The sequence below is a fragment of the Zalophus californianus genome, chromosome 11 (assembly GCF_009762305.2).
Source record: "Zalophus californianus isolate mZalCal1 chromosome 11, mZalCal1.pri.v2, whole genome shotgun sequence".
In the NCBI taxonomy this organism is placed as follows: Eukaryota; Metazoa; Chordata; class Mammalia; order Carnivora; family Otariidae; genus Zalophus; species Zalophus californianus.
In genome coordinates, this window is record NC_045605.1 from 67,144,823 (window position 1) to 67,160,274 (window position 15,452).

The following is a 15,452-nucleotide window of genomic DNA, read 5'->3' on the forward strand; positions in this document are numbered from 1 at the left end:
CACAAAATTCCCTTAATGGACTCTAAATATTATGTGACTTAGGAAGAGAAAGACAAATACTGTCTGATCTCACTTACATGTGGAATCTAAAAAAAGAGCTTATGGAAACAAATTGGTGGTTGTCATAGGAAAAGGGTAGAGGAAATAGGTGAAGGTGGTCAAAATGCACAGACTCCCAATTGTAAGATAAGTAAGTCCTGGGGATGTTTTGTGTAGCGTGGTGACTATAATAGCATTACTGCCTGTGTATTTGAAAAGTTGCTAAAAGAGTAGATCTTAAAAGTTGTCATCACTAGGAGAAAAACACTTGTCACTGTGTGAAATGATGGATGTGTTAACTAAACTAATTGGGTAATCATTTTGCAGTGTATGCATATATCAGATCCTTATGTTGTACACTTTAAATTATTACAATGTTAGATGTTAATTATATCTCAGTAAAACTGGAGAAAATATTATGTGGCTTAGAACATTTGATTTACACCTAATTCTAAAGCTACTACTCTTTGTTAAAATGTGGTTGGTATTTTTCCATGCTAATATTAATCTTTATCACTGTGGCACAGGTTTTCAGTAACCTTACAAGAGTAATTGAGGACTAAGGTAAAAATTACAAATGCAATTTATGAATAAAATCCTGCTGGTGTACTACTTTAATACATATTTTGTTGCAAAAATGTCTTTAGCTTAATGGTTCTCATTTCATTGTCTTCTTTATTTTAAAGAAACAATTTGTAATTCATTTTGTTCTTATATACCATAGGATGTGTTTTGGAGATGCAGACAAAATATCTTTGATGAAATGAAGAAGAAATTTTTACAGGTAGACTGCTGATGTAATTTCTTTAGTATGATAATCAGCAGAACAAGTAACAGCATGTTAGTATTTTTATTTAATAACAAGGCATGTCTTTAAGTTTTATGCTTATTTGGCTTATTTTATTTCTACCTGATTTTCATAAGAAGAAAGCCATCTTAACTGAATATGTGTCTAGATAATCCCTTGTTTTAACATGTGAGTGAGGGGGAAAACATATAAAAACTATAGAACCCTTTGTTTTGACTTTCTGCTATGGTTGTCTGTTTTTTATACAGATATATTTCATTTTCTGAAGTATTAATAATGCTGGGATGAAATCATTTAATAATTTACAGAGTCAAATCCCAGAAATCTTATTTGAATAATTAAAACTATTACTTTTCCAGCAGCCTGGAATGCACTATAAACTTAAACTTTCTTGTGATGTAGCATCCCATTTTAAGTTTTACTTAATACCTCATTTTCCTCTGGTCCTTTGAACTCTATAGTTCTTTCTTCAAGGTGCTTCCTTTAATCTCTTGCCTTCTCTAAGTGATCTGTGGCAAGAGACCACTTAGGAAAACATCATATAACATTGTGGAGTTTGCTGAGCGGGGGCAGGTAGTAGAATGGAGTGGAGGGAGGATCTTAAAAATAATTTTTTTTTAAAATACAAGTTAGGGTCTTCATCACTGCCCCAGTTATTGTCACTTGTTAAAGTAAAAATGCAAATCTGAATGACGTTGATAAATTTAACAAATTTCAATCAGCAAAAATATTCACACTCTTTAGTTCTCTTTTTTAACCTATGCCAGTATTAACTGTGGATGCCCAGAAGGGTAATGTGCTAAGTAAGGCCTGTCTTTTTAGCTCATAGCAGCTTCTGTACCAAGAAGCAGACAGACCTTTGTGCGTGCGTGTAAGTTTGCAACCGTAATGTTAATCTTTGTAATAACGTTGAAAAGGAGGTCTTAAAAGAAAATGGGTTGACTATTAAATTTAGAGGTAAAGAGGTCCCTTTGTAATGTTTTAAAAGTCTTTATATTAATTTTTTTTCTTAAAAAATTCTGAATCTTGGTAACTTTGAATTTGGGTTGATATTAAGTTGTTTTCTACATGCTAATACCATTCTGAATATATGCCATCAATTATACACCTTGCCTTTTAAATAAGAAACACCTAGGAAGTGTCTTTTATGAAACAAAAATTATGGTGTTAATTTCAGAGAACGCAGGTTGAATTTAGAACTATTAGGAATGCCAAGAAAAGGAGATGACATGACGTAAGAGGTGAACATGCCTTCAAGCAGGCTCTGCGACCCCTCAGAATTTCTATCTCATGTTGACCTCTACAGGATGTCCCTAGCTGCGAACCTATCTTTGGAGGAAAATATGTTTAGAATGTTTTTATCCCACTGTGTTTTAATCTTTTATAAATAAGACTGTGGTGTAATTTTTTTTTACTCTTTTTCAAGGGTTCTTCAGACTTTGTTCGGAAATCTAGCTTTGTTTCTGCAGTGAGCAGAGATAGGCACAGACAGAACACTCTCAGCATGTTACTGTAACTGCTGTTGACCTTCCCCTTATTCTCACAAGTGTAATGCTGCTATGAGTTGTCCATAAAATAAATAGTTTTAATTTTATATTTTATGCCTTTTTTTTAACTGGCTAGATTTTCTGTGTAGGGAACTTTGTGCCCCTGTAATAGCTCACCTAAGATATATTAAATATTTTCCCAAGTGGAACATGCTTCAGGCTTTTCTAAAACTTTGCATTTATTTCCTCTCATTTTCCCTTACTCATCATAAAGCTCTTTGAACTCAAAAATTGTGCTCTCTTCCCTAAATTATGACATATCCTCAGATGCCTTACCTTAATGTCGGGTGTAGTATTTAAATGGACACCCTCCCTCCTACTACCAACACCACCATTACATCGTTTCCAGCTAGTGCTCAGGTGTGCTTCAATGTGCCTAAGTGTATTTTTCTTATCTTTTGCTATGGAACAGCCTACCTGAAAACTTAGTGGCTTAAGACAACTAGTTTATTTGTTCATAATTCAGAGGGATGGGATTTGGGCAAGGGCTCAGCTGATTAGTTTCTGTGCTTCATGTGGCATCATTGAGGATCATTACTTGGCTGCATTTAGCTGGTGGCTGGCTTTGGATAGAATGTCCAAGAAGGCTTCTCCATTATTAGGCACTCCAGTGCTCCACTAAGTGGCCATTTTCTCTCCCTGTGGATTGTTAGGGCTTCCCTGTAGCATGATGGTCCCAGGGTAAGTGGATTTTTTTTTTTTTAACTCATAAGAGGGAATCTTCGTACAAAACCAGAAGCTGCAGATTTTTTAAGGTCCTGCCTTAAATCACACAGTGTCACTTGTAGTACATTCTGTTGGTCCTAGCTGGTCACTAGGCCCGTCCAGATTCATGGGAAAAGGAAAAAGAAATTGAGTGGCAAGGAATTTGTAGCCATTTATCATTTACCTCAAGGTGATAATGCTTTTTCTTTTGGGCATAAGTGGGATCAGCCAGGGGCAGAGCTCCAAAGAAAAGAAGAAAGGTAGCTACCCTATTTTCCTAATTCTAAGAAACACCTTTTACATTTAAATGTATTGTAAATCTGCATGTTTAATATAATCTTGTAGAGTTGTGTTTTTTTTCTTTTCTTGGAAAACTGTTGTAAAGTTATTGTTATACTTATTGATGATATCTGAGAATTGAAAGAAAATTTTTTTTCTTATTAGTTCCCAGATTGGGAGAACATGGCGGGGAGGAGAGAGGCTACATATGAGTGTGTGATTAGTGTTGGCAGTAGTGCTATGAAAAATTTAAATGTAGCCTATGGATGATAGCCATATATTAGATTAAATTTGAAATAATGGGCCAGAATGTAGAATATAAAGTAATTAAGATTTATAAGTGGCTAGCTTAGAGCCTTAAAGAAGAACAGAGCTTTTTGTTTGTTTCAGTTATTTTAGAATTGAATTCAAGAATAAAATGTGATAGGCCCAGAAATTCTGCTTATAGGAATTTTAAGGAAACGGAAAAGTGCACAAAGTTTTATGTAGGTGTTCATCACAGTATTATTACCAAAGTGTAATAAAGTTTGCCTGAGCCAATAAAATGGAACTGATAGAACAAATTATTATTAATCTATGTAATAAAATACTATTCAGCTGTTAAAAATGCAAAGTTAGAAAAGCTTTGACAGGAAAAGATTACATGATATGTTTATAAGTAAAGAAAGAAATGACAAAACAGCATGTATATTCTAACCCAGTGTGTGTGTTCAAGAGTGTGCATGTATATGTGCGCATGTATGTGCATGTGGGCAAAATATTTGGAAGGATGTGCTCCAAAATGTTAATTGTATCTGTGTGTTAGGGCATTACAGATGATTTCCACTTTTTCCTTTTATACTTCCTATTAAAAAAATTATTTATATGCAGTATACAGAAAAGAAAGCCATTGTCATTCAAAAGAATAAAAGGCACACATGAGATTAAATTTTGTGTTTACTGTAGTACATTTAGTTTTCAGATGAGATTTCTTTGGGGATAATTTCCCCACATTTTTGAGTGGAAAGAGAGGAGGTATAAGAGTGCCTATACTTTGTGCTGATGTATTTGGGGAAAGAACTAGGAACAGCTGATATCTGGCCGTATGATGTTGCTACATCACCATTCTGATGTATTCTGATGTAAATCAACACTTCAGATTTCTGAATTCTTTGGTAAGGTAATCTTCCTTGCACCATCAATTCCAGCCATCCAAGGTTTTAAAATCTGGCCCTATGGTATTTTCTATCTGGAAAACTTGAATCTACTTCTGAAGTATACTGTTGAAACTATGAAAGTGGATCTTTTGTATTTGAAATTTATTTTGAATTGTTCATTCTTTTACTATAAACCACAGTTTAAAAAGGTCGCTTTATGTTTCTCAGTTTGGGATTAAAAGATGTAAAACAATTAATTACACGTGTTGATATAACACCTTAAGTTTTTAGGTGAAGGCTTTTTTTCTCCTTTCTGAGAAGCATATTAGTAATGCTCTTTTTTGTTATCCTATTTATTTTATAGAAATGTGTTTTCCTTCTTTTCATTTTTAAATGGATTATTATTTGTAATTAAATATTTTGATTTATCTGAAATATTATGGTAGCCAATCTGTTTTAAACATTATACTTCTTTTATAGAAATTTATTTCTGTTCTAAACTACTTGGATTAATCTTAATTTAAATAATCTCTTACAAACCCAAAATTATATATAGCAGAAACAAATTATAATTGTATTACTCCACCAAACAAACAAAAAAACCTTGTGGCTATCCTGTCTTCAGCACTAGTCAATGATAATTATTATTTAAAAATGGGTTGTATAGAAGAAATAAAAGGCTGGAGTTGATGTTATTGTAAAAGAGAAGGAAAAATAAATTATTGTATACAGCACCAGTTTGTACAGTTCATATTTCTGTAAAGCCTATTATGGGGATGGTGAGACATACCCCAGTTAAACGACTGCTGCACTTGATTTTTGAGGGAAAGCAAGAGATTTATGTAATCAGATTTGCGTGTTATTCTGGATTGAAGGAAGATAAGATTAGAAAAAGTTAAACTTCTCATGAAGCTATTGCCATAATCCTGTGTAAGATTGTGATTGCTGCGGGCAGGAATAAAGAGGAAGGGGATGGCTCAAGAAATATTCAAAAAAGGTGGAATTGATAGAATTTTGGTGATTGTGTGAGGTGAAGAAGAGGAAGATGCTCAGAACTCTAGTTTCAGCAAAAGTCAGTGGATAATGGTGCCATTCATAGAGTTTGACATTAAGGAGAAAGAGGGAAGGAATTTTTTGCATTCAAGTATCTGATGCAGCCTGCTACCACTGTGGAAAGTTGAAAAGAAAAGCAGTGTCCTTCAACAGCTTGAAAGGGAGGGCAGAGCCTCTCTGAGAAAGTCCCTTTGAAAACTTTTTGTCTTGATAATTACTGAGTTATTGCTAGATGAAAAAGAAGGAAGGAGAATTTGTGACCCTAACTTCCTTCTACATTGGTAATTGAAAAGTTTTTTTTCCCTTGCTTTTCCTTACCTGCCTCTGCTGACTGATCTGTTTAAATAAGCTTGTCAGCGCCCAACACATTGATAAATGGGGCCTTTAGACATGTCTATAGGTACAGTAGCATAAAGATCAGGAGGCCTGGTTGCCTGTGTCCCTTAGGGATTTGCAAGTTGAGATGATCCTCACAGTTCCCTTTCTGTTTCTTCAGGAAATCCAGAGGTGCTTGATTTGACTGTGCTAGTGTGGTAATGATACATTTTTGGGGATCAGATTTTATTATTTTCAGCTGAAAATGACTCACGTGTACTGTCTTCATGGCTTGTTGACCATTGATGTACAGCGAAAGCAAATGCCCACAAGAATGTTGATTCTTAAATATGCCACAGTTTCTCCAAAACAAACACATATGGTACTTTTGTGTTTGACATATCCATTACAGTGTATTTCAGACATAACAAAACAGTAATACTAACTAGGAGAAAATAATATTTTGAGGGATATTTTTATATTTAATCATAGAAAATATGGCTAATTGTAATTGTTTTGTTTTTCTTTAAAGATAAATAATGTTTGTTTTAATTTCAGATAGAAAATGCTGCTGAAGAACCTAGAGTTTTATGTATAATACAGGATACTACTAATTCAAAGACAGTGAATGAACGGATCACTTTAAATTTACCAGCTTCTACTCCACTCAGGAAGCTCTTTGAAGATGTGGCCAACAAAGTAGGCTACATAAATGGAACCTTTGATTTAGTGTGGGGAAATGGAATCAATACTGCTGATATGGTAAAACCTTAGACTTAAAGCATGTTCTCTTAAGCTGCTAATAATATGTTAGTCATTATTGTTGTTATTAACGAATATATTAAATCCTGGTACCTTTTTTAATATCATAAGCAAAACTATAATAAATAATTTAAGAGCCTATGTGCAACTCAATAATTGGATCCTTCTTCATCCCTTTGCCTTCATTCCAGATTCAGTATTTGCTTATCCTAAAGTTTGTATAAGGACATTTTATCAGTTTTTTTGCTCATAGCATATTGTGTCAACTATGGAAAATTTTCCAACGTTTACTGCATGGGATGTTATTTATCATATATATGATATATGTAAATGTATTATATATATATTTTAAGATTTATTTATTTGGGAGAGAGAGTGGGAGAGCACGTGCATGAGTGGGGGGAAAGGCAGACAGAGAGGGAGAGAATCTCAAGCAGACTCAGTGCGGAGCCCTTCATGGGGCTTGATCTCTTGACCCTGAGATCATAACCTGAGCCGAAATCAAGAGTTACACGCTTAACCGATTGAGCTACTTAGGTGCCCTTGTTCATCTTATATTTTTAAGCAGAAAAAGCAGGATATGGAATCATGTGTATTTTATAATTAATTTTTAGAAAAGAAGAGAAAAATTTATATAGAAAGAAAAAGGAAAGGAAGGATATGCAGTCATGTTAATAGAGATTATGTACCAGATACAGTGGTAGGCACCTGATCAAGAAGGTTGGTGGTATCATGACTTTTGTGTCAGAGATCTCACAGTCCTGTTGTAGAAATGATTGTACTGACAAATAATTACATTAATATGTTTGAAATACTATATCGTAAGTTTGAGTGCAAAGAGAAGGCATTGATCACTTTTGCATGGGAGAGTGGCAAAGGACACCGTTGAGTTGGATCTCATCTGCACTATTAGAATAGTACTGGAAAGAGTATTTTTTTATTTCCTGTCTCTTTGTCCAAATTACCCTGCATATTACTGTTAGAATTGTTTCCAGTCATCTTAAATTGTAGCTCTTAGGTCACCTTTCAGTTCAAAAGCCTTCAATGAGTACTCACTACCCAGAAAATAGAAATCAGATTCCTTAGGTTAGCAAGCTTGTAGACAAACTACAGTGGGTCCTTTAAGACTTTTGTAATCTCAACTTGCAGGTACTGGACTAATTTATTTTCTTAACACAAATTTCCATGCTTTTCTATCTCTGTGTTTTTGCTTATATTACCTTTTTCTGTCCTGTGTCATTGCTACTCAAGTTTTCCAGGAAGATACCTCTGATGGGAAATGAAATTGAATGTGTATTACCTCTGTGATATTTGGAGGGCAGAGTTTTAATTGGGTCTATAGAAGAATCACAGATGTTTGATGTTGCATGATTTGCCCTTAAAATCCATGATATTTTGCTTTCTGTTCCATAATATATGTACATTTTTAAAATGTGGAACTAATGCTTTACATTAACCAACTTTTTCCCCTCTGAAATTGATTAGTAAAATTGGTAGTCCAACAAAATATGCAAAGGGAAGTAATATTTAATCTCAAACTTCGAATACTCCCTGTTACATCACCATGTAACTTCTAATGTTGCCTCTTTTTTTTTTTTTTTTAAAGATTTTATTTATTTATTTGGCAGAGAGAGACACAGCGAGAGAGGGAACACAAGCTGGGAGAATGGGAGAGGGAGAAGCAGGCTTCCCGGCAAGCAAGGAGCCCGATGCGGGGCTCTATCCCAGGACCCCGGGATCATGACCTGAGCTGAAGGCAGACGCTTAACGACTGAGCCACCCAGGCGCCCCTGCCTCTTTTTTTAAAGGATAGTTCTGTACTGTCATGTATGTCTCCCCAAGTCTTACTTATTTTTTACTTTTAAGAAACCTTATATGGTGTGTCTTCATGCCACTTTAAAAGTAATCTCTTTGTCCCCCAGTGGCACTGTTTCTTCTGCTATGCCACTTATCATAGCATTCTTTTATTATAGTTGTTATTCATTTGTGTCTTTTCTATGTGGTGGAATGCATGTATTTTGGTGGCTGGGACCTCATAGTATTAATTTTGCGTCGTCCATAGATAGTCTTCCTAGGCACTTCAAAGATGTGTGTTAAATTAACATTTATGGTGGCTTTAAATAGATCTGTGTCGTGGTGCGCCTGGGTAGCTCAGTCGGTTATCTGCCCTCGGCTCAGGTCATGATTCCAGAGTCCTGGGATCGAGCCCTGCATCGGGCTCCCTGCTCAGCGGGGAGTCTGCTTCTCCCTCTCCCTCTGCCTCTCTCCCCGCTCATGCTCAAATAAATAAATAAAATCTTTAAAAAGAATAGCCCTATATCAGGATTACCTATTTCTCTTTCTTTAGCTATGACTGCTCTCAAGTACTTGACTTCTGTATGTTTATTTGCTTATTGTACATTTCTGTAAGTATACTCTTTGCCCTGCTTACTGCACAGTGCTGCATGAATGCTTTGTGAAAACCTAACCCATTTAGCTACCCACCACCTCATACACGTACATACATACATTTGTTGAGGTAAAACACCTGTGTATTCCTGCTATATTATCTGATTTCTTACCAGAATGTAAAGGACCCAAACATACCTTTCCTCCCATGTGACTTCTCTTCACTTCTGATTTTCTTTTTTCTTTTTTAATTTAAATTCAATTAATTAAAATATAGTATATTATTAGATTTCAGTGATTTATCAGTCCTATATAATACCCAGTGCTCATTATATTACGTGCCCTCCTTAATGTCCATCATCCAGTTGCCCCCTCCCCCACCTCCCAGCTTCTGATTTTCTATGTCCCATTTTTCTCACGGATTTCTAGATGTGAGCCACTTAAGAGAGATCATATGTTTGTTATTTTATTTACTTAACACTTATTTTAAACTTACTATGTGCTTAGTATTGTTGTGGTATGAGGTTCTGTACAAGTATAACCTCATTTAGTCATTAATAACCACTGTATGAGGTAGGTTCTGGTATAGGCTCATGTCATAGGTGAAGAAACTGAGTCATGGGGAAATGGAGTTAACTTGCCCAAAGTCACACAAATAGCAAGTGGCAACATTTTTTACAGTTAGGGTTTTTGTTTTTGTTTTTTTCGTTAGTACTTACACTTTTTTTCTTAATATATAATGTTAAGTTCCTAAGAAAGGCATTTCCATAAAGTAAGTCCCCTAAGGAGGCATTCCTCATTTCTTGGAAGCATTAAAATCATTCTTTAGTATAACAAAATAGTTTTAAAGCAAAAGAATGGGGTGTTCATTTCATCTGTCATTTTTCTCAACAGTGGACTAGCGTGTGGGTGAGTCCCTACAGTAGACTTGGAGCACACAGAGCTCCATCTCTCATCCACCAACCAGAGTGGATCAGAATGAAATTGCCTTACCAAATCAAAGAGTTAGGTAAAGACTACATATCTGAGATGTTTAATTTTCAAAAGAGTGATGACTTCTGTCTTCCTGGGATCCTCTGGATCCTGGCAGTGGACTTTAAATAGGTTATCATTTACCTAGGACAGGCTGTTCCTTAAGGAGTCTTTCTGAAAGTGACCATTTTGGTATATTACCTAATTAGTTTGGTTGGACTGCTTAGTGTGTTGCTTATCAGAGAATTCTCATTCATATATCAAAACATGTTTTTATAGTTACTTATATGAAATGATTGTTAGCAAATACATTTTAGAGAACATAGAAACAGATGTTTATAATTATTTTTTTTGCGTAATACTTAACATTACTTCTTTACCTTTTTTCTCTCCAGTTTTTTTTTTTTTTAGATGTTGGGAAATGTGCACATCTGGGATAACTGTCAGTATATGCACTGTCACTGGGCTTAGCCATCCTAATACATGAGTAAATGAGTTAATTCCAAGTCTAGATTAACAGAATTTACCAGAATCTTTATTTAAAAAAGTAGTGTTTGAGCCTGAGAATTGTAGATTCATTTATGTATTACTTGTTTTATTATTATAATTAATGTTTCTCATAATCTGAGATATTTTATTTTATGCCCATAGGCTCCACTGGACCATACCAGTGACAAGTCACTTCTTGATGCTAATTTTGAGCCAGGAAAGAAGAACTTTCTGCATTTGACAGATAAAGATGGTGAACAGCCTCAAATACTGCTGGTAAACTATTTAGAAGCCTCGTATTCATAATTTTTGTGTACTGTCACTGTTGGGAAGCAGTATTCCAAAGGAAGGAGGAGAGATATAATTTGTGATTTATGTATAATAAATTATTTTTCTATTTTATGTTGGCTTTTTATAAGTGTATATGTTAACATGGTAACAGTGGGCATCCATAGCACTGTTGCTTGTGTATATAGTCTGTTGCTGCACTGGAAATGGGGGTTGCCATCTTCAAAACTACCACCATGACAGGGATGGGGTAGATCTGGGATAAGTTAAAACACTACAGAGATCTCCTACTGCGTTTCAGTGGCCTTCCTTTGGTTAAGCATTTGCTTGGTGGTTGTTAAGTCCTTGACAGTTATGCCTAGATTTTTCTGTATTTTAGGGTAGGGACAGACCCCCAGAATTCTCTATTCTGACATTTTTGCTCCCACCCCCCTCTTTCTGGAATAACTAGTTTTTCAAGTTACGTGCTTTATTTCTATTCTTTCAGTATTTGCCTAAGTTCATATTTCAGTAGGCTTTCCTGTCTGGTCCAGTGGCCCTAGAGATCTTCTAATCCAGTAACTCCCAATTTGAGGGTCCTTCCTAAAAAAGATCGAGAAAACCTGGTCTGCTTTACCTTGTTGTTTTACAGGCTGAGGAAACTAAGGCTCACAGAGTTGTTTTTTTTTTTTTTTTTTAAGATTTTATTTATTTATTTGACAGAGAGAGAGAGTAGGGGGAGTGGGAGAGGGAGAAGCAGGCTTCTGCCAAGCATGGAGCCCGATGCGGGGCTCGATCCCTGAGCCGAAGGCAGCCGCTTAACCGACTGAGCCACACAGGTGCCCCAAGGCTCACAGAGTTTATGGACTTTTTCAGAATCCTTCTTTCAATGAAACTTCACTTACAGAAATCCTGCTATTTGATGCTTTTCATGTAGAAGTCTATTGTGAATTAGAATAGCTGTCTGGACAGTAGACAATAATTAAACACAGAACATCCATACTGAAGCAGTACTAGAAGATGCTCCATCTCATCGTTTTTTTTATGACATCATGAGAAGATCTTGATTAATCTGAATGACATTGAAATATAAATTAGTTATTTAGGGAACTCTAGATCTCTGGTTTGGGAATTCATGTTTTAAAATGCGTAGTAATTACTCTTCAGCTCGGTCTTAATTGCTTAAGCTAATTTTATATCCCTGAATCCTTTTTGACATCTTTGTCATTAGTAGGAAGTTTCTTATTAGAGACGGTAGGAAACAATCCATTTTATCCAATACTTCAGTGTGCCCTACCTGCCAGGTGTACTTGGCAAGGATGGTGTAAAAATGAATGACAGACCCTGTCATCAAAAGTTCACAATGGAACTTTCTCCTTCTGTTATATAAACAAAATTTGAAAGAGAATTAAGGGAAATTGCAAAAGTAAGAACTTTGAAAGGAGACATGAGCACCTCTCCCAAGTGTTTTACACTGGGCATCTTTTGAGCCTTCCTATAGGAAATGGTGAGGGTGTACATTCCTTTAAATGTCTTGGTGGTAATAGTAATACCTTGTTTTTTTCATTGCCTCAGCAATTAGTATGTGTTTTGGTTTTTTTTTTTTTTCATTGTTTCAGCAACATATGCCATTCAGTAAATATTGGTTATGCTGCATTTTAGGAGGATTCCAGTGCCGGGGATGATAGTGTCCATGACCGATTTATAGGTCCACTTCCAAGAGAAGGTTCTGTGGGCTCTACCAGTGATTATGTCAGCCAGAACTACTCCTATTCATCTATTTTGAATAAATCAGAAACAGGTAAGTTTTATTATCATTACTGTGGTCGTTGTATTTTCATAAAATCACAGGGCATTAGACCCTGAGTAATCTGAGAGATCTCAAGCCTAATCATCTCATTTTATGGATTAGAAAACTGAGACCCAGAGCAAGATCACTAGTTAACAGAAATAGAACAGTAATGTGGTTTTTCTTTCCCTCAAGTCATTGTTTTCACTATATTGTTACTGCCACTATTTAGTAATAATGTAAAAAATACTGAATATTGTATTTTGAAGGAAGACTTTTCTCTTTGGTAATTTTCTATTTTGAATTTATTCTTAAATTTCTGAAGTTGACTTTGTTTGGAAAGAAATGTTTCCATTATATCTTTTTGGATTAGGATAGACTGTGGGGGATACTTCCATTTTGAAACAGACACCTGCTGTGTCATCTTTTAGTTTAATCTGATCATATGTTTGAAACTAATCATATAATTTTAATATTCCCGTTAACTTTTTTCTGAACGTTATTAAACCTAGATGTTTGAATTTTTTCAATTTATTGAGCAGTGAAATTGCTTTATTTATGTAAAGGTTTATTCCTTTACACGTTAAGGTTGGTTAATTGCCTAAATATAATCTGGATACTTGTATATAACATTTGATCTCACAGCAAACCTTTGCAGTCGATAGTGTATTATTCATGTTAAAAGAAGTGGAACCTGGGTTCTGAGAAGCCTTCAGTTGGCACAGCTGGTACTGCTAGGTGCGACTACAGAACCTCTACTTTTAGAACTTCAAAATAGAGATGGTTTTAAATATTATATGCAGGTATTTAGTATAAAAAGAAAACTATAGCATCATATTGCAAGTTTTCTCCTAATGTGATCTGTAATATTCTATCTACTATATTTTGTAATTAAAATGTAGATAATTTCCTCATAGTTGAACATTTGTACAGGCTTACCGGTGTGTTTGTTTTGGAAATACCAGTAAAAGCTGGTCATGTTTGGTATTTAGGATCATTTATATTAATAGAACTTTTGTCAGTCAAGTACCAGGAATAAAAGAGAATGCAAGATTATCTTCTTTTTCAGATAATAGGAGATAATAAAGTTGTTCATCGTTACACTGTCTACAGTAGTGATTCTCAAATTTTTATTTCTTTAAAAGTCATTTGGCGGGGGCACCTGGGTGGCTCAGTCGTTAAGCATCTGCCTTCAGCTCAGGTCATGATCCCAGGGTCCTGGGATCGAGCCCTGCATCAGGCTCCCTGCTCAGTGGGAACTCTGCTTTTCCCTCTCACTCTCCCCCTGCTTGTGTTCCCTTTCTCGCTGTGTCTCTGCCAAATAAATAAATAAAATCTTAAAAAAAAAAAAAGTCATTTGGGGTACTTGTTAAAAATACGGGTTCTGAGGCATTACTTCCCAAAATATTGGTTGGATAAATTGCATTTTGTTTTAAATAAGCATCCTAGATTATTCTGAGATATTTGGAATACTTTGAGAAAGTTCCAGATTTAACAAATCAGGATTCTTGAACTATTTGCTTTGTATTCTGACAACCAATTCAGTCTTTTATGTAGGAGTATTTATAAAACTCCTATTTTGTACTATGTACTCTGTGGCACTATGATGCCTATAAATTCCTAGAGACTGACTCATACTTTTAAAAAAGTATATAGTACATGCTCATTGTCATACTTTAAAATGAAGAAAGTGAAAATCACTGACAGTACTACTAGCAGAAACTACTTAATGGTGATTTTGCTTATTTCTGTTTTATCTTTCCTCCATATGTGTGTTTTTAAGAAAATGCGGGTATCACATGTTTTAAGTATTTTTTACTATGTGTTTTTTCCTTAATACTGTATGATAAGCATTTTTCAATGCTATTAAATAGTATTTTAATATACGGTTTTGAATGAGTGAAAAACTGTTTCATTGTATAGTTTAGATATTTAAGCAAATAATTACTGATATTATGAACATTCTTGTATATAAGGTTTTATTTTTATCTTTATTTCCTTAGGATAAGTTCTCAAATTGAATTACTAAGTTGAAATTTATTTAAAACAATTTTTATAGGCCTTTCTTCTAAATTGCCATGTAATCTCAGCCTTCATTCCCAATTATTGTTTCTCATACACCTCTACTCCACTCCTTTTTCCTACCTGTACATTTTCCTCCAGTTTTCTAGGGGTACTGCCTTTCTGAATTTAAAATAGTCTATAAGCATCCAAAGGAGTTGTAGTTTAAGCATAAATTTTGTTAGTGACTGTTGAATTTGCATTTTCCTTAAATTATTGTAAATTTTGGCACCATATACAGAATGTTTTTATTGGAAGATGCTATAATGATTTAGACTCAGGGCTCTAGGAACACATTTCTCCATAATGCAGGAGGTTTGGGGATTTCTTTCCTGTCTCCCTTGCGTACCAACCCCCCCCTCACCCCCCTGTCCCGGGGTAGCCAGCCACTGTTCATAGGAGGTGGTGGGGGCAGGTAGGGGTGGGGTATTGTGTATGTGAACATTAAGGGATAAGGAGCAGATTGAAGGCTAATGTGGACTTGTAGGTGGATAGAAACTATATAACTAGGGTGTTTCCATTATCTGAATCCATGATAACTGTACTTGGCCAGTTTCTTTAACAATTCTTTTATTTGGGGCACCTGAGTGCCTCAGTCATTAAACATCTGCCTTTGGCTCAGGTCATGACTGGGATTGAGCCCCACATCGGTCTCTCTGCTTGGTGGAAGCCTGCTTCTACCTCTCCCTCTCCCACTCCCCTGTTCCCTCTCTCTCTGTCAAATAAATAAAATCTTAAAAAAAAAAAAAGGTTTTATTTATTTATTTATCATGAGCCGAAGTGAGCCGAAGGCAGACACTTAAACGACTGAGCCACTCAGGTGCCCCTAGTAAATAAAGTCT

General features: G+C 35.3%; 1 protein-coding gene across 2 annotated transcripts in view; it reads left to right on the forward strand.

The window, feature by feature from the left end:
• USP47 (ubiquitin specific peptidase 47) overlaps positions 1-15,452 on the forward strand; it is a 108,053-nt gene that overhangs the window by 36,271 nt on the left and 56,330 nt on the right. The window contains exons 2-5 of one of the 2 annotated variants that reach the window (XM_027578347.2): positions 764-823; positions 6,441-6,644; positions 10,656-10,769; positions 12,423-12,561. In XM_027578347.2, coding sequence (XP_027434148.1) covers positions 764-823; positions 6,441-6,644; positions 10,656-10,769; positions 12,423-12,561 — 517 coding nt within the window. The remainder of the gene's footprint in view (positions 1-763; positions 824-6,440; positions 6,645-10,655; positions 10,770-12,422; positions 12,562-15,452) is intronic. The other variant, XM_027578348.2, reaches the window with a different exon arrangement.